Source organism: Salmo trutta, chromosome 21 (genome assembly GCF_901001165.1).
Source record: "Salmo trutta chromosome 21, fSalTru1.1, whole genome shotgun sequence".
Lineage (NCBI taxonomy): Eukaryota > Metazoa > Chordata > Actinopteri > Salmoniformes > Salmonidae > Salmo > Salmo trutta.
This window is the reverse complement of record NC_042977.1, coordinates 10,452,180-10,472,698: the sequence shown is the minus strand read 5'-3', so window position 1 is coordinate 10,472,698 and position 20,519 is coordinate 10,452,180. Positions and strand designations below refer to the sequence as shown.

The 20,519-nt window shown below is 43.4% G+C and overlaps 1 protein-coding gene across 2 annotated transcripts in view; it reads right to left on the bottom strand.

Annotated features, from left to right (window-relative positions):
• Window positions 1-237: 237 nt before the first annotated feature.
• Window positions 238-20,519, bottom strand: part of LOC115156648 (TSC22 domain family protein 2) — a 43,526-nt gene continuing 23,244 nt past the window's right edge. Inside the window, exons 2-4 of one of the 2 annotated variants that reach the window (XM_029704164.1) lie at window positions 16,669-16,734; window positions 2,531-2,582; window positions 238-2,108 (exon numbers count right to left, since the gene is read on the bottom strand). In XM_029704164.1, the coding sequence (XP_029560024.1) occupies window positions 1,677-2,108; window positions 2,531-2,582; window positions 16,669-16,734 (550 nt within the window). In that variant the 3' untranslated portion in view covers window positions 238-1,676. The remainder of the gene's footprint in view (window positions 2,109-2,530; window positions 2,583-16,668; window positions 16,735-20,519) is intronic. The other variant, XM_029704165.1, reaches the window with a different exon arrangement.

Genomic DNA, 20,519 nt, shown 5'->3' with positions numbered 1-20,519 from the left:
GCGCCATTACCAGTTAGATTACACCTGTCAATTCCTCCTAGGTGCAGGGTTTAGGGGAGGATTTGGGATTACTCCTCTCTGGTTAAGTGTGTGACATTTGCTAGAAGCAAACTAATTAGAATGGTACCATTCTTTAGGCATTTATGGAAAGACTTTAAAACGCAGTGACACAATTTAAAATACTTCAAGTCTCCCGTGGTTCCGAATGGGTAGTCATTTCACAAAAAAGTACTCAGGTTTTCACAAAATTTGAATCGGAAGATTGCATTTATTTAAATAGATACAAATTTGCAATGTAACAAAACTATTGGCATATGAAATTCAAACACCATTTAAATGAACAAAACATGGCTCACTTCATTTTTTTGCAGCTATTGTCTAACACTAGTTTGTGTTGCTCAACCAAAACCCTAGCTCTGTCTCCATGTCTTCCCCCCCCCCCCATTTACATTGTTCACAGATCTTACAATAAGAGTGCTGAATAAAAATGAGGTAAGAAAGTGGTTTGAAGATTACAGATCATGCAGAACATGCTAAACAGCAACAAAAATATTTTGTTGTGAAGGAGGAAAAGTAACAAAATACATAGGAGTGTGCAAAATAATAATAGAATTACACAGCTTTGCATCTTTGGTTACAAAGTAGGTTTTGAACGATTTCACAGCATTTTTTTTGCCCCCATCCCGGAAACAAATGCACAAGACGACATTAGGGTAGGGGCGGGGAAGTATGGCAATAAACTGTCAATTTGAGACAAAGAAACTAGCAATTGGATTGGAAGTTGTCGTCAAAAAAAGCCTACCGCAGATTCATGTTCAAATTTCCTGTCACAAGAGTTGGTGTTCACCTGTACAAACTTTGCTACGCGCATAATACTTTACACTCTATACAAAATGTACATTCAAACTAGATCTTGACTGATGCGGATAAACAATTGTAAAACAGCCCGTTTAGTGTTAGACATGTCAGAGTTTCTTTATTATTGCCTACATATTCAACTGGTTAATGCAATAAACTGCCCATTGGATGTAGGGCCAGTTATTATTAACACTAATGACAAAAAAAAAAGTAATAAAGAAAAAAAAAGGCTCAATGTTTATTTTAATTTTTTTAACCTTTTTTTTTTTTTTTTGTGAGACATTGTTCCTTTATGAAAATAGCAGCCCAGTAATAAATAAACATTAACAGTAGAACTTTAGACTGATGCATGGATTGGACTTATGTCGAAGAAGAAATGGTGGCGCGGCTCCGAAAATAGATCTCTCCCACTTACTTACAACATGAAACTGCAAGGCTAAAAATAAACCCCTTCCCGACTCGATTCTCTTTAAAAAAAAAAAAAAAAACTGACACGATGATTTGCCCTCATGAGTTTCCCCTTTCCTCTGTGTGTTGCCCCTGGGTGGGTGGGGGGGTTGGTCAAAACTCCAGCATGGCGCCCCACAAGAAATGCCCCCCTTTCTCTCGATGATTGCATTAACACTGGGAAGGCCGAACAGCCGGCATACAGTACACACACAGACACACTGAAGCACTGCTCTTGGTTGTGGTGGTCAAGCTGGTGGCGAACAAGACAATATTGTTTTTTGCTTCGTATGCCAATTTAGAATTGGAGGATGTTTTCTACTTTTTTCTCCCCCCTCTCCTGTCACGGAGAGAGATAGGGAGGATGCACTTCAAGCAGAGTTGACGTTGGGCTGCGGTTGCTGCGAAGGCGGGGGCTGGCTGGTGTCAAGCTGGAGCTGGGGTTGAGACAAAGGCTGTAGTTGCTGGGACTGGAGCTGAAGCAGCACTTGAGGCTGGGTTTGAAGTTGCTGGGACTGGGCCTGGAGCGGAGGCTGTGTTTGAAGCTGGGCTTGTGGTGGAGCCTGTAGTTGTAGTTGCGGCTGGCCTTGGCCCACCCCTTGCTGTGGAGGCGTGCTGCAGGAGGAGTGTGTGTCGGCCGGCCGGACAGAGAGCTGAGACAGCTGGTCGCTGTTGGCCAGGGATTTCAGCACTGCGTTCTCCCGCTCCAGCATAGAGTTCCTCTCAAACAGCTCCTTGATCTGCTCCTTCAGCACCTCCACCTCCTCACGCACCGCATACATCAGATGGCTTTTCACCAGGTCCTGAGGAGATAGAAAACAAGGGACATGCTAATAGCATTTAGCTCGCTAACAGTCATTACGAGAGGACAGAACAGAACACTAGCCAGTAACTGAACAAAGCAGGCCTCTAACATGCACATATTGCAATCAAAATTCAGCCATAAAACAGACCACATGCTTGTTTACGTCCTCGTCATCAACACAGCGACCAGCTCAGAGCAGGAAAACTAGGTGATGGCGTCTTTAGATGGCAACTTATTTGAATTAGTTTAGATTTTTTAGTTAAGTACCAAGAGAAGACCTAAACCAGTGGCACCTGAGCAAATGAGTTGAGATCCATTCCTTACCAATACAGTAGTTCCATTTCATCAACACGGTTTAAAACCAAAATGACAGCAAAATTTGATACTATAAAATGATTATGATTCAACAAAAACCCTTACCATGGCCTGTTCTATTTTATTATCAATGGCAACAACACTGGCTCCAGAGGCACTGTAAAAGGAAGAGAGGAGGTTAGAATGAAGACAAATCACAGGTGAATTATTCAACCAATCATAAAAATAAATGTAAAAAAACAGAAAAATCACCTTTATCTAACCAGGTAAGCTAGTTGAGAACAAGTTCTCATTTACAACTGCGACCTGGCCAAGATAAAGCAAAGCAGTGCAACACAAACAACACAGAGTTACATATGGAATAAACAAGCGTACAGTTAACACAATAGGGGGGAAAAGAAAGTCTATATACAGTGTGTGTAAATGGCGTGAGGTGGTAAGGCAATAAATAGGCCATAGTAGCGAAGTAATTACAATTGAGCAAATTAACACTGGAGTGATAGATGAGCAGATGGTGATGTGCAAGTAGAAATACTGGTGTGCAAAAGAGCAGAAAAGTAAATAAAAACAATATGGGGATGAGGTCGGTAGATTGGGTGGGCTATTTACAGATGGGCTATGTACAGCTGCAGCGATCGGTTAGCTGGTCAAATAGCTGATGTTTAAAGTTAGTGAGGGAAATATAAAAGTCTCCAGCAATTTTTACAATTCGTTCCTGTCATTGGCAGCAGAGAACTGGAAGGAAAGGCAGCCAAAGGAGGTGTTGGCTTTGAGGATGACCAGTGAGATATATCTGCTGGAGCGCGTGCTACTGGTGGGTGTTGTTATTGTGACCAGTAAGCTGAGATAAGGCGGAGCTTTACCTAGCATAGACTTATAGATGACCTGGAGCAAGTGGGTCTGGCGACGAATATGTAGCGAAGGCCAGCCAACTAGAGCATACAGGTCGCAGTGGTGGGTGGTATAAGGAGCTTTGGTGACAAAACGGATGGCACTGATAGACTGCATCCAGTTTGCTAAGTACAGTATTGGAAGCTATTTTGTAAAATGACATCGCTGAAGTCGAGGATCGGTAGGATAGTCAGTTTTACGAGGGTATGTTTGGCGGCGTGAGTGAAGGAGGTTGTGTTGCAAAATAGGAAGCCGATTCTAGATTTAATTTTGGATTAGAGATGTTTAATGTGAGTCTGGAGAGTTTACAGTCTAGCCAGACACCTAGGTATTTGTCCACATATTCTAAGTCAGAACCGTCCAGAGTAGTGATGCTAGCCGGGCGGGCGGGTGCGGGCAGCGAACGGTTGAAAAGCATGCATTTGGTTTTACTAGCGTTTAAGAGCAGTTGGATGCCATGGAAGGAGTGTTGTATGGCATTGAAGCTCGTCTGGAGGTTAGTTAACACAGTGTCCAAAGAAGGGCCAGATGTATACAGAATGGTGTCGTCTGCGTAGAGGTGGATCAGGGAATCACCCGCAGCAAGAGCGACATCGTTGATATATACAGAGAAAAGAGTCGGCCCGAGAATTGAACCCTGTGGTACCCCCATAGAGACTGCCAGAGGTCCGGACAACAGGCCCTCCGATTTCACACACTGAACTCTATCTGAGAAGTAGTTGGTGAACCAGGCGAGGCAGTCATTTGAGAAACCAAGGCTGTTGAGTGTGCCGATAAGAATACGGTGATTGAGAGTCGAAAGCCTTGGCCAGGTCGATGAAGACGGCTGCACAGTACTGTCTTATTTATTATTATGGTCATATGACGAAAAAGAGAGGTCTTTGGCGACGCACACCAATGTGTTCTCCAAATAATCTCGTTAGCCTCACAAGGGGAGGGTGCTAGAGTAGCCTATTGAAAACCGGGGATCCAATAATTAGATTATTTGTATTGTTAAACTTTTTTCTCTGAGCAATTGTATTAGTATAAATTATTTGTAAAACGTATTAACAGTATTTCTATTTTTTGCTAATCTTCATAAAGGGATCCAATAATTCCAGACCCCACTGTATATACTGTGCTTTTCACAAGTTGAATGTGCAACGGAAACTGACAAAAACTACAGCGAACACATAGTGTGGTCCTGTCCGTCAAAGTTATGAGGGCCAGAATGGAAATAAGTCTCAACTTTTTGGATCCTCAACAATTGCATTGCATTGTTTGACGCAACCATGTTTTTTAAAATCTGTCAAATGTATTCATTCGACAGGTGTAATTATTCTGCACTTGTGACCTTTTATCATCTATTGCCCTGTAACTCACATCTGTAATCCTGAAGTGCTTTAAAAGCTGGTCATGGCACACAACACCATCATCCAATACCCACTCCAATTAACATATCACCCTAACAGATCCATAGATGACGCAATCTCAATTGCACTTAGGGCTGGGCGACATACTATTTTTCTAAATTCTTGACAGTATAATGGCATAAATTAATTTTTTTATTTTTATATATACTGCTCAAAAAAAATAAATGGAACACTTAAACACATCCTAGATCTTTATGAAAGAAATAATCTTATTAAATACTTTTTTCTTTACATAGTTGAATGTGCTGACAAAAATCACAAAAATAAATGGAAATCCAATTTATCAACCCATGGAGCTCTGGATTTGGAGTCACACTCAAAATTAAAGTGGAAAACCACACTACAGGCTGATCCAACTTTGATGTAATGTCCTTAAAACAAGTCAAAATGAGGCTCAGTAGTGTGTGTGGCCTCCACGTGCCTATATGACCTCCCTACAACGCCTGAGCATGCTCCTGATGAGGTGGCGGATGGTCTCCTGCGGGATCTCCTCCCAGACCTGGACTAAAGCATTCGCCAACTCCTGGACAGTCTGTGGTGCAACGTGGCATTGGTGGATGGAGCGAGACATGATGTCCCAGATGTGCTCAATTGGATTCAGGTCTGGGGAACGGGCGGGCCAGTCCATAGCATCAATGCCTTCCTCTTGCAGGAACTGCTGACACACTCCAGCCACGAGGTCTAGCATCGTCTTGCATTAGGAGGAACCCAGGGCCAACCGCACCAGCATATGGTCTCACAAGGAGTCTGAAGATCTCATCTCGGTACCTAATGGCAGTCAGGCTACCTCTGGCGAGCACATGGAGGGCTGTGCGGCCCCCCAAAGAAATGCCACCCCACACCATGACTGACCCACCGCCAAACCGGTCATGCTGGAGGATGTTGCAGGCAGCAGAACGTTCTCCACGGCGTCTCCAGACTCTGTCACGTCTGTGTGCTCAGTGTGAACCTGCTTTCATCTGTGAAGAGCACAGGGCACCAGTGGCGAATTAGCCAATCTTGGTGTTCTCTGGCAAATGCCAAATGTCCTGCACGGTGTTGGGCTGTAAGCACAACCCCACCTGTGGACGTCGGGCCCTCATACCACCCTCATGGAGTCCGTTTCTGACCGTTTGAGCAGACGTGTACATTTGTGGCCTGCGGGAGGTCATTTTGCAGGGCTCTGGCAGTGCTTCTCCTGCTCCTCCTTGCACAAAGGCGGAGGTAGCGGTCCTGCTGCTGGGTTGTTGCCCTCCTCCACGTCTCCTGATGTACTGGCCTGTCTCCTGGTAGCGCCTCCATGCTCTGGACACTACGCTGACAGACACAGCAAACCTTCTTGCCACAGCTCGCATTGATGTGCCATCCTGGATGAGCTGCACTACCTGAGCCACTTGTGTGGGTTGTAGACTCCGTCTCATGCTACCACTAGAGTGAAAGCACCGCCAGCATTCAAAAGTGACCAAAACATCAGCCAGGAAGCATAGGAACTGAGAAGTGGTCTGTGGTCACCACCTGCAGAACCACTCCTTTATTGGGGGTGTCTTGCTAATTGCCTATAATTTCCACCTGTTGTCTATTCCATTTGCACAACAGCATGTGAAATTTATTGTCAGTGTTGCTTCCTAAGTGGACAGTTTGATTTCACAGAAGTGTGATTAACTTGGAGTTACATTGTGTTGTTTAAGTGTTCCCTTTATTTTTTTGAGCAGTGTATATAATAAAAGTTCTAAATATGCTCTAGGGTGGCAACAATTAAGTGATTTAAAAAAGAACGGCTTTCTCCGTTCTGATTGTTTTATACCAGGGCTGTCCAACCCTGTTCCTGGAGAGCTACCATCCTGTAGGTTCTCTCTCCAACCTTAATTAGTAGAATCAGGTGCGCTAGATTAACTGGTTGATAAGCTGAATCAGGTTAGTTACAACTGGGGATGAAATGAAAACCTACAGGAGGGTAGCTCTCCAGGAACAGGGTTGGACAGCCCTGTTTTATACAGTTCAATTCAACCCCAAAATAAATGTATAGCATTTACATTCATTTCTGAATTTCCCACACGGTGCCAAGCAGGGCTGCATGATATAGGCCTAGTTTATTGGTGTACTGTTGGAATCATGGAAATATGATTATTGTAATTCAATAGTTGGAATAGAGTGGGCAGCCCTTTGAATACATTGTTGTTTGACATGATAAATGAATAAGCCAGGGAGGAATTATTGTGACAGGGTAGGAGCCAAAGTGTTGGTCAGCATTTCCCAGGGGATACTTCTTCGTGTAGCTAGCTAGGTAGCTAACATATTTATGCGTCGCCTATTCCTCTCGGATTTACAAGATACCGTTGTACAAACATACTGATCCAGACCTACACCAGCACTGATATCAGGCTGTATTAGCTAGTTAGGTTTGCTCTGACTGATTACATTTAGCTAGCTAGCCCTCTAACTAGCAATTAGCATTAGCAGCTAACAATTTATTTTCACTTAAGAAACTAGCTGTTTGCAGGTAGTGAGCTACACAAACTAATAGTGTAATTATAGAACACTTTAAAAGCAGCATCGTTGTCACCAACATCTTCTTGCGTCTGACCATGCAGACTGAGCAAACGGCAAGTGAAGTGCTCATGACTCCGTGATCGAGCAACACCAATAACTACTCTCCTTGAGTGACAGGGGGCAGGGCTTGTTGTGGGAAGTGGCATGCAGGTCATGATGTAGATCTAAATCAGGGATGGGTAACTGATGGGGGTGGTGGCCACCAAAAAAACGAAACTCATCATGATGGTCCGCAGCGGCTTGTGGATCTGCGTATACATCCATACACACACCCCCTTGCGAGCAAAATATTTTAGTGGCCCACCTGACACCAAAGAGAAAAACATTTTGTTTTAAAGTTCATTTCCTGTAAAATTCCTGAGAAAATGTTGCCGTTTTAAAGCAAGTTTGCTGCAATTCTACACATTTTGACATGAGGCGGAGAGAGGATTTTGCAAGTTTATAACAAATTTCCAGCAATTCTACACATTTTGCCATAGGGTGGAGGCAGTTTTTAATATGATAAATGATTATCAATGGGCCCGACCCTGGTCGGTAATTCGACCTTGCTTACTACATTGTTTAGATTGAGAAAGACGCCTCACAAGTCCTCAACTGGCAGCTTCAGTAAATAGTACCAGCAAAACACCAGTCTCAACGTCAACAGTGAAGAGGCGACTCCGGGATGCTGGCCTTCTAGACAGAGTTCTTCTGTCCAGTGTCTGTGTTCTTTTGCCCATCTTTTCTTTTTATTGGCCAGTTTGAGATATGGCTTTTTCTTTACAACTCTGCTTAGAAGGCCAGCATCCCGGGGTCACCTCTTCACTGTTGACGTTGAGACTGGTGTTTTGCAGGTACTATTTAATGAAGCTGACAGTTGAGGACTTGTGAGGCGTCTGTTTCTCAAACTAGACATCAATGTACTTGTCCTCTTGTCCCCAAACCTTTGAACGGTAGTGTATATATAAAATCAGGAGGTTGGTGGCACCTTAATTGGGGAGAACGGGCTCGTGGTAATGGAGTGGAATGGTATCAAATACATCAAACACATGGCTCTGTTCCTGCCATTATTATGAGCCGTCCTCCCTTCAGCAGCCTTCACTGAGATATATATGAAAATATTGGTCCGCGGGCCTACAAAAGGGCCGCCAGTTGCCCATCCCTGACCTAAATCATTGCATGCAGGAGGGAGCTGACTTGCAAGTAGCAAACGGAATAAACTATAAAAACGGACATTACACGCGCCGGAGTTGCATATCACACCTAACAAACATTGAAGTACAATTATAGAAGGTAAAGTAAAAATCCAAACCAGTCCATGTATAAATACCGGCCCTATTTCACACTGCTCTCTCCCACCTGGACAAATGGAATACCTGTGAGAATTGTGTTCATTGACCACAGCTCAGTGTTCAATGCCATAGTCCCCTCCAAGCTCATCACCAAGCTCAGGACCATGGAACTGAACACATCCCTCTGCAACTGGATCCTGGACTTCCTGAAGGGCCACCCCCAGGTTATTACAAAGCATGCGCATCAATACAAAGCATGCACATCAGTTGTGTTTTTTTGTTGGTGTAATTTCAGAAACCCAAAATATTTTGGCTGGTAAAAGACATGTGTTGACATGTGTAGCTTGTAGATTTTAAATCTACCTGTCACTGTGGCTGGTGTACCAAAAATTAACATTTTAGGCTCTGCCAAAGACTTCAGCCACCTAAGCCATGGAATGTTCTCTCCGCTACCTTCCGGCAAGTAGTACCGGAGCATCGGGTCTCGGCCAACAAGCTCCAAGACATGAGACTGCTGAATAGTTTATCAATCAAATGGCTACCCGGACTGTCTGCATTGACTCTATTTGGCACTGACTCTACGTACACTCACAGGACTCCACACACACACAAATACGCTTGCTGCCATTTTATTTATTAACTTTATTATCATCTATTCTAATATTCACCTTAAACCTGCCTACATGTACATATCTACCTCATACCCCTGCACATTGATATGGTACTGGTACTCCCTGTATATACAGTGCCTTTGGAAAGTATTCAGACCCATTTACTTTTTCCACATTTTGTTAGGTTGCAGCCTTCTAAAATGGATAAAAAAATCCTCAGCAATCTACACACAATACCCCATAATAACAGTGAAAATAGGTTTATAAATGCTTGCACATTTATAAAAAATAAATACTTACATAAGTAATCAGACTCTTTGCTATAAGAGACTCGAAATTGAGCTCAGGTGCATCCCGTTTCCATTGACCATCCTTGAGACGTTTCTACAACCCGATTGGAGTCCACCTGTGGTAAATTCAATTGATTGGACATGATTTGGAAAGGCACACACCTGTCTATATAAGGTCCCACTGTTGACAGGGCTCGTCAGAGCAAAAACCAAACCATGAGGTCAAAGGAATTGTCCGTAGAGCTCCGAGACAGGATTGTGTCAAGGTACCAAAACATTTCTGCAGCTTTGAAGGTGCAAGAACAGTGCCCTCCATCATTCTTACATAGAGGATTGGAACCACCAAGACTCTTTCTAGAGCTGGCCGTCCAGCCAAACTGAGCAATTGGGGGAGAATGGCCTTGGTCAGGGAGGTGACCAAGAACCCGATGGTCACTCTGATACAGCTCTAGAGTTCCTCTGTGGAGATGGGAGAACCTTCCAGAAGGACAACCATCTCTGCAGCACTCCACCAATCAGGCCTATATGGTACAGTGGCCAGACGGAAGCCACTCCTCAGTAAAAGGCACGACAGCCAACTTGGAGTTTGCCAAAATGCACCCAATGGATTACGACCATGAGAAACAAGATTCTCTGGTCTGATGAAACCAAGATTGAACTCTTTGGCCTGAATGCCAAGTGTCACATCTGGAGAAAAACTGGCACCATCCCTACGGTGAAGCACGGTGGTGGCAGCATCATGCTGTGGGGATGTTTTTCAGCAGCAGGGAGTGGGAGACTAGTCAGGACCTAGGCAAAGATGAACAGAGCGAAGTACAGAGAGATCCTTGATGAAAACCTGCTCTAGACCACTCAGAACCTCAGACTGGGGCAAAGATTCACCTTCCAAAACAACAACGACCCTAAGCACACAGCCAAGACAATGCTGGAGTGGCTTCGGGACATGTCTCTGAATGTCCTTGAGTGGCCCAGCCAGAGCCCGGACTTGAACCCAATCGAACATCTCTGGAGAGACCTGAAAATAACTGTGCAGCAACGCTCCCCATCCAACCTGACAGAGCTTGAGATGAGCTGCAGAGAAGAATGAGGAAAACTCCCAAAATACATGTGTGCCAAGCTTGTAGCGTCATACCCAAGAAGACTTGATGACGTAATCGCTGCCAAAGGTGCTTCAACAAAGTACTGAGTAAGGCGTCTGAATACTTAGGTAAATGTGATTTATGTTGCTTCATTATTGTATTTTTTATTCCTCATGTTTTTATTAAATGTTTTACTCTGCATGGTTGTGAAAGAGCATTGTAAATACGCATTTCACTGTGAAGTCTACGCCGGTTGTATTTGGCAAGTGTGACAAATACATTTTGATTAGATTCAGGAAATGTAGTGTACATTTATTGAACGGGTGCACAAAACATCCAATTGAGACTACTTTTAACCTCATTTTAGGAACATAAATCCAACGACAACTAGACCCCGTCATCAAAACCAACACTCCACTATTGAAACGAGCAATACACTTACCTGTGTTGTTCCCTGTAATGGACCAATGATACTGAATAACTAAAGAGGAGAACCAGGACAGCAAAGTAGTTTGTAGGATAGTGTGTAGCGCATGGTTGAGAGAGTACTCCATGAGAGTACACCACGAGAGCACTGAAGGGCTTAGGCATCACTAGGCTACATAGAGAAAAATAAAACATGAAGCTGCGCACGTCAAGAAGACATGTGTTGACAAGTTGGCCAGGGATACATTTCATACCTTCCGCGGTCACTTTGATGCGTATGCAGGGAGATTGCAAATGTATTCAGATATTCAAAATCATGTCAATCAAATAGAAACAAAGTCAAAGTTCATCTAGCTGCGCAACAGTTATCACGCCACATCATAGATCAAAATGGCAATAGAACGGTGGTTTATGACCGGGGTCAACGGCATTTATCCAAGTGCGAATGACTCAACAAAGCAGGGGAAGTAGTAAAACGGAATGGGTCCGCAATCATCACCTTGCTTTTTAGGACCGGTAACATGTATTGCTTGTGTGCATTTTGGAGCAGGTTAGGCTGACTATGCACTAAAACACTGGTTGAAATTTTAAAAAAAGGTTAGGGAAGGGGCAACCCTCCCCACACCCAAAGGATTTGTGTAGTTTCATGACATAAGACATTGTGATACTACACTGTGTACAAAATATTAGGAACACCTTCCTATCATTAAGTTGCACCCCCCTTTGCCCTCAGAACAGCCTCAATTCATCGTAGCATGGACTCCACAGTGAGCCCATGTTGATGCCAATGCTTCCCACAGTTCTGTCAAGTTGTCTGGATGTCCTTTGGGTGGTGGACCATTCTTGATACACACGGTAAACTGTTGAGTGTGAAAAACCCAGCAGCGTTGCAGTTCTTGACACACTCAAACCAGTGTGCCAGGCACCTACACAATACCTCGTTCAAAAAGGCACTTACATTTTTTTGTCTTGCCCATTCACCCTCTGAATTGCACACATATACAATCCATGCATCAATTGTCTCAAGGCTTAAAAACCCTTTAACCGGTCTCCCCACCATCTACACTGATTGAAGTGGATTTAACAAGTGACATCAATAAGGGATCATTTAGAGGTGTACTCAGTCTAAGTCACGGAAAGAGCAGGTGATCCTAATGTTTTGTACACTCAGTGTTTATCATATGTAGTTTACGTAACCATTATTACCTTCCAAGTTGTTCGATTGATGCTCCAGGCTCACAACCTATTATACACAAAGGCTAGAACTTTCAGATCTGCTATCAAATCTTACATTTACATTTTAGTCATTTAGCAGACGCTCTTATCCAGAGCGGCATACGTTTCATAAAAATGTTTTTCCCGTACTGGTCCCCCGTGGGAATCGAACCCACAACCCTGGCGTTGTGGGTTGCAAACACCATGCTCTACCAACTGAGCCACACGGGACCAGATCTTCAAAAGGTATGACATATATTATATCGCCATTTCTGACTTTCGTGTCGCAACTCCCTGGTTGAAAATGATTTGTTATGCATTTGTGTGCTGGACGCTGTCCTCAGATAATCGCATGGTTTGCTTTCGCCGTAAAGCCTTTTTTTAAATCTGACACGGCGGCTGGATTAACAACCAGTTAAGCTTTATTTTGATATATTACACTTGTGATTTCATGAAAGTTTAATATTTATAGTGATTTAATTTGAATTTGGCACTCTGCAATTTCACCGGAAATTGTCGAAATTGGACGGTATCGTCCCACTAATCCGCAAGAAGTTAACAAGAAATTTGTGGAATGGTTGAAAAACGAGTTTTAAATGACTCCAACCTAACTGTATGTGTATTCACCACCAGATATGGATGTGGTTACCTTCATCAGCTAAAGACTGATTGCATGGGTTGACATTTGGTGCCATTCTAATGGTCATTCTAATCAGTGTGTCAACTAATTGCACCATGTCATAACACTTCAGAAGGATGTGTAGGACAGCGGCTTCTTTTTGACGTCTCGGGCTCTAATGCGCACAGGGGTTCCCTCAAAATAAGTGTTGATGAACACGGCGCAGCACAAGACATTATGTTCTTTCACCGTCCAAATGTACTTGTCCAAGAGGAGCGGAAGCACAAGCAGATTACCATCAACGGGCTCCTCCAGGGAGAAATGTTCTCCCAGCCCTTCAGCCAGTACAGTGACTTTTTGTACCACAAACCTCCACTTTGGTCTCGCTGACGAGAGGATGATGGATAACAAAAGGCTGAGTAAGACAAAACATTTATACATTTTGGGGGAAGTGTGCCTACTGCCTCCTCGCATGTGAAAACACAAAATGTGTACACAAGCAAGAGGCAAGCTCAGCGCACACTCCCTACACCAGACCTGGATTCAAATACTATATCTGTGGTTGATTGAGCTTGCCTGTTGCCTGAACTAATTGAAAAGTCTTGGAAGTATAAACCCCCCCCAACACCTGGCCCTTCAGGCAGGCTAAAGCAAATGCTCAAAGTATTTGAAAGATTTCAAATAGTAATAGGTCCCAACAGCCAAATAGTTATGGATGCCAGAAAAACCTTAAGAGAAAGAGGCAAAACAAACTTCACCCTACATTGCCCAAATTTGTTTCAATTAGGTCAGTTCCTAATGTGCACACAGTCCCTCCTATAGGTTTCCTGCCTGCTGTGAGTTTCCAATGGGTCTGACCCAACGGCTCTCTCCCCTGTAAAAGCACAGATCTTGTGGTGGGCCCTAAGCCCAAATACCTCCAGACTGGTCCTGTGCCAGTATGAGACCAAAACAAGAAATCAGTTCAAATGATTAAATCAAATGCATGAACTAGCCTAATCATTTGAAGTAGGCCTAGTCATTTTCCTAAACCAAACACTGGTCACTGGTCCAATTGCACTTTAATGACAAGAAAATCTTAGACAACTAGGCTAGTAGTGCATTAATAATATAAAAAACAACCAGTAATAAAACATTGGGCTTTCTAGCGAGCTACTGTACACTAAACTGCCTAACTGGGCATAAACCTTTAATACCAGCGTTCCGGATTCAGACACTGGGACAGACTCAAGTGGAGTGTGTTTATTCGTCTCAATTAAAGACGGCTTGAAAAAGACCAACACGAGAGAACACAGGCCCGGTTTACAGGAGAACATAGAATGGAGTACATTAGTGTAGTTTTCCCATGTTCGATAAAGAGGAGTTTGGATAAAGCCAGTCACTGGCAGGGCTATGGTGGAACCCCCACACATTCTGGGGAGGATGGTAGAGTCTAACTACACGGCTGTGGCAGAGTTGAATTTACACTAGACGTGTCACTGTCCTCATGGTCACACCTCGGTCAGTTCTGGCCTACAGGCACAGTAAATAGAAGAGACTGTGCTATTCAGTGTAAAGGACATGTGGGGGGAGGGGGGGGTGCCAAAAATAGCTCGTGCTGGACCAGAACAGGTGGTATTCAGCACAGGTCAGCGCTGCCACAAACCAGCTGGTCATAGATCAGTCTGGGCAGTGCCCACTTTAAAGAATTTTTTTCAGTGAAATCCTACCAATTGAATAATCCTTGCACTCCTCAACAGACCAAGAAAAATAACAGAACTAGCTACCAAAGCCAGAATGGCAGCATGAGTGTCTAAAAGTCCTACGCCAATTCTCAAACAAACTAAATTACTCCTGAGAGTTGTGATTTTTTTGGTTGAAGGCAAAACAATGTGTGGCCAGGTGGTGTAACAAGCTCCAGTTTTCCCAAGCCCCTTTGAACATGTGATCTTCTCTTAGCCACTAGTTAAAGCCACCGACTTCTCGGTAAAGCCATGTAGGCCTAACTCTTTGCTAAAGCTTCTGACTTCAAACACGTACAGTACGTAGTATAAAGGTACTTCTCCGGCTCTACCTGGGTAAAGGTAAACAGTGTAAAACCACCTCTGTTCGTCAGAGCCCACAGGGCTTAGGGCTGGGGCTGAGATCAAACAGAAAGCTGCCATCGTCCATTTTGCGAAACTCTATAAAGTTTACCTTGTGCAATTCACTGGACCGAGCTTAAATGGAGCTTGAATTCTTTTTTTGTTGTGGTTACAAACAGAATGACCGAGACGTTCCGAACCTCAAGGGTTCAAGAGAAGAATGTGAATCAAAAGATGCATTAGCCACCAAAGAGTGGACAGTCACAAAGCGCTCCTACATTGACAGGGACTGAGGCGGGAGCAACTGAGTAGGAACCTGGGATAGTTGTCATACCTTGCCCCTGGCCACTGTTGCCTCATGCCATCACTGGGATCAGTAACTTCAGTGAGAGGGAAGCCCAGTTGGGGCCTCTGGCTCAGCATATGATAAAAACAGCTCAAAGCTGAAAAGCGAGGCCAGTCCACATGTTCAGTATCTGCAGGTGGGCTTAACTACCGTGACACTTGAATGTACTTACCTGCTTCTACCATGAAAGACATTTCCCAAACATGCGTGACTACAAGCAGATTCATTTCGGAACTAGAAGGAACACACTAGCATTTCTTCATGCAAGAGAACTGGCTATTTGGCAATCCATCTCGTTTTTACAGAGCAAAACATCAGTGGGAAACAGTGGAGCATGATGTTGAGAGACATCTGAACAATCTCAAAGGTACCATGTTGAGAGAGCCCAAATCGGTTACCGAATGAGGTCGAATAAAACTGACATGAAATACAAACTCGGAGCACCAGGGGCAACATTGAGATCTACAGAGGACTTGCGCACAAAGCCTGGCCTGTTTGCATTTCTGCCACGGAAACAGGCACTCGTGGAAGTGTGTACCCACGGAACGCCCTACATACAGCACCTCTAAAACAGGAAGTGAAGCGCAACGCCCCTGCCATCCCGCGGTGGTGCTGGAAACCAACTCCAGATATGCAGTACATTCCAGGTGCTTGCAGTAACAGTAAAGTCTCCAAACACAGCACAACTGAAATCTGCATGTACTATTCCAGGCAGAAGAAGTACATGATGTTACTGCAGCGTCCCAGTTAGAAAGCACTCAGTCAGTGCTTTCTAACTCAGTCAATCAATCGATGCTTTAGTGCGAGTGGGTTTCAGGCACACAGCGTAATGGCTGGAGGTGGTTGGGTGTATGAAATTACTGCCTGTGTGTACAGTTCTCCTCCGTGGTGTCTGTCAGCTGAGCGTTGCTTTAACAACGCGCTTTCATTTCCCGTCTGGTGCTCTCCTGTCAGATATAGTTTTATATGGTTCCCTTTTCACTTCTATAGAGGCTTCTCAAGAATGTCCTGCCTCCTGAATGCACACTCCATCTAGCACTCGGAAAGGGGTAGGTGAAAGGTCATAATAGATTGACAAATCATCTGCTTTGTAAGTGGGAGTGTTAGGGAACGGTATTGGATTTGGCATGTTCTATTTAAATCATCCGATTATTCCTATTGATGACTTCATATGACTAAAAGTGGTTTGCCCTTTATAGCACCGCTCTGTTCAGTGTCATACGCTGACAGGCGTGAGTCAGTTGAGGGGCGGTTCAGGGAACAACTGTTTGTTTATGGGCTTTAGTGGGCCTTCGTGTTACTGAGAAGGCAGCTATTAATGTAGGCCTATTGGCTGAGTGTGAGAGGTTTGGCTGGCCAACACATCCCCGCTGCCATGCTCTGTTTCCAGCCATGCACATCCACAAAAAGAAAGCTCACTACTGCTGCTGAGCTGCAAATGCACTGCACCATAAACACACACAGGCAGGCCCGTCCCATCCAGTCCAGTACCTATCACTGTGGGCCCGCAGCCTGCTGCCAGACTGGAAGGCCTGGTAGAACGCAATGGAGGGGTTCCTGTGCCAACAAAAGTCAGAGAAAAACAGGGAGAAAGAGAGAGTGAGGGGATGAATCAGAGAAGACAAGAGAAAGCAAGGCTCGTATTGCAAAATGTCTTGGAGGTAGAATACCCTGTGTGCAAAGCTAACTAGTTAGGAGGATAGAGGCTAATGTATGCCTAAAAGCCTTTCACTAAATTGAGCTCAAGGTAGCAAACAGTACGCAATTCACAACTATTCAAATAAAAACTCGCTTTGGGGGAGTTTCAAAGAACAAAGTGCCTGTTGAGTGAAACACACTGTACTTATTCAACCCCTAGTTTAAATCTTTCGAAAGCAGTGCAGGCAATGGAGGCTAAAACTGTAAAAATCGCCTAAGTGTTGAGGTCTACAGAGTAAGAAAATTATATTTTGCCAATTGCTGTGTTGATAGGGGGGCGAGCTCAGATGGTTAACATTACCGCCTATGTCCTGACTATGGGGCCTTTGAGGCCACAAGTACACTGTTTAATGATGAGACATATGAGGAGAAGGGAAATGGCCCACCCCCAAGCTACTGTTGATTGCAAAAATGAAGGCCTTTTTCATTGAGGTCAAATGAAAGACTGTGCCTATAAGTTTTAATATTAAAGAGGACAATAAGAACCGTGGTTCAGCCAAATGCAGGCTATGTGCAACTTGCATGGATTTACGTTTTCATATTTAGAATCATTTGTTTTATCATCATCATTACTGTAGGCCTATTTATTAATCTAAACCAACTCTTTAAATATTCAAAACGTGTGTGTGTTTTATTCTGTTAATTGTGTGCTCCATATTTAGCTTAAGATATGCCTGTATTTATATTTTAGATTCATCAATGTAGCCACCATTTGCCCTGAGGACAGCTTTGCACTCTTGGCATTCTCTCAACCAGCTTAACCTGAAATGCTTTCCAACAGTCTTGAAGGAGTTCCCACAAATGCTAAGCACTTGTTGTCTGTTTTTCCTTCACTTTGAGGTCCAACTCATCCCAAACCATCTCAATTGTATTGAGGTCAGGGGATTGTGGAGGCCAGGTCATCTGATGCAGCACTCCATCACACTCCTTGGTCAACTAGCCCTTACACAGCCTGGAGGTGTTTTGGGTCATTGTCCTGTAGAAAAATAAATTTTAGTCCCACTAAGCGCAAACCAGATGGGATGGCGTATCACTGCAGATCGCCGTGGTAGCCATGCTGGTTAAGTGTGCCTTGAATTCTAAATAAATCACAGACAGTGTCACTAGCAAAGCACTCCCACATCATCACACCACCTCCTCCCTGCTTCACGGTGGGAACATGCAGAGATCATCCGTTCCTCTACTCTGCGTCTCACAAAGACACAGCGGTTAGAACCAAAAATCTCAAATTTGGACTCATCTGACCAAAAGGACTGATTTCCACCGGTCTAATGTCCATCGCTCGTGTTTCTTGGCCCAAGCAAGTCTTCATATTGGTGTCCTTTAGTAGTGGTTTCTTTGCAGCAATTCGACCATGAAGACCCGATTCACGCAGTCTCCTCTGAACAGTTGATGTTGAGATGTGTCTTTTCCTTGAACTCTGAAGCATTTATTTGGGCTGCAATTTCTGAGGCTGGTAATTCTAAATGAACTTATCCTCTGCAGCAGAAGTAACTCTGGGTCTTCATTTCCTGTGGAGGTCCTCATGAGAGCCAGTTTCATCACAGCTCTTGATGGTTTTTGCAACTGCACTTCAAGAAACTTTCAAAGTTCTTGAAACTTTCCAGATTAAGACAAGAAGGTCAGTCAAAGTAATGAACTGTCATTTTTCTTTGCTTATTTGAGCTGTTCTTGCCATAATATGGACTTGGTCTTTTACCAAATAGGGCCATCTTCTGTATACCACCCCAACTGATTGGTTCAAATGCATTAAGGAAAGAAATTCCACCAATTAATTTAAGGCCCACCTGCTAATTGAAATGTATTCCAGGTGACTACCTCATGAAGCTGGTTGAGAAAATGCCAAGAGTGTGCAAAGCTGTCATCAAGACAAAGGGTGGCTACTTTGAAGAATCTCAAATATATTTGGATTTGTTTAACACTGTCTTGGTCACTACATGATTCCATAGGTGTTATTTCATAGTTTTGATGTTTTCACTATTATTCTACAATGTAGAAAATAGTAAAAATGTAATAAACTGGAGTAGGTGTCCAAACATTTGACTGGTACTGTATACATCACAAAAATCACAATATCAAACAATTACTATATCATAATTGGATCAGAGGTCAACATTGGAATAATATTCAAATACATTTTTCACGCACATAAATAAATTAAAAAAAAGCCTACATGTCAAAGTACAGGTGATATGCATAGTCGACAGCCTTATGTCCAAACCGATGCTGACATGAGGTGCCAGTAAAAATGTAGCCAAACTTTAGACTTTTAATTACATAAATATATGCTATACGCCAGTCATGTGTGACAAATTAAGCGGCCTAGAGTTTAAAGTTTTGAATACTTTAAACTCTTATCATTGTATTATTACTGAAGGAAATAGTTTCCAAGGTTTTTTGACAATAGCTAGCATGCCCAAAACGCTAGCTCCAACTTTCCTTACCCTAGAATGTCGCAACAGACTTCGCCCCTTCAAGATAACATGCTACAGATCAATTAAATCAGGCAGGTTTAGATAGAATAAACAACGAAGCTAGTTAGTAATGTAGAATTATCAAAGTTGTAATTTACAATCAACAATGTAGTTATGAATACCAGTGGGGCGGATTTTGTGTACAAGTAACTGTACGCCGGAGCTAACGAGTACTGCTCATAAGAGGTTCACACTTTACTTCCGATGTTGCTTGATCAATGGGTAGGCCTATTAGCTGGCCAAAATGACATGAAAAGTGATCAAAAAATATTTAACAGTAATGAAGTAATTTTGGCAGTTCAGAATTACTTGGATTTTATAAAGCAAAGCAATCGATAGCCTATCCTAAACTTGTTGGAAGCGAGAGTCATCTTGCAGTCATTGGTTAGCCATGTCATTTTGAGCCGCATCCCATTTCTTGCTAGCGCTGGCCATTAGCCTTATCTCCTGTTAAAGATGTAAAAGCATTGGGTAGGTTGTCTACCAATACAGTCTACAGAAAAGTGGTCATACGCACATCCTTAAAAACATACAGTGCATTTGGAAAGTATTCAGACCACTTCCTTTTTCCACAATTCGTTACGCTACAGCCTTATTCTAAAATGGATTAAATAAAATGCTGTTTTCCTCAATTTACACACAATACCCCGTAATGACAAAGCGAAAACAGGTTTTTAGAAATACCTTATTTACATAAGTATTCAGACCCTTTGCAATGAGACTCTAAGTTGAGCTCAGGTGCATCCTTTTTCCATTTATCATCCTTCAGATGTTTCTACAACTTGGAGTTCACCTGTGGTAAATTCAATTGATTGGACATGATTTGGAAAGGCACACACACCTGTCTGTATAAGGTCGCACAGTTGACAGTGCATGTCAGAGCAAAAACCAACCCATTACATCGAATGAATTGTCTGTAGAGCTCCGAGACAGGATTGTGTCGAGGCACAGATCTGGGGAAAGGTACCAAAAAAAGTGTCTGCAGCATTGAAGGTCCCCAAGAACATTGGCCTCCATCATTCTTAAATAGAAGTTTGGAACCACCAAGATTCTTTACAGAGCAATCGAGGGAGAAGGGCCTTGGTCAGGGAGGTGACCAAGAACCTGATGGTCACTCAGAGCGCACCAGAGTTCCTCTGTGGAGATGGGAGAATCTTCCAGAAGGACAAC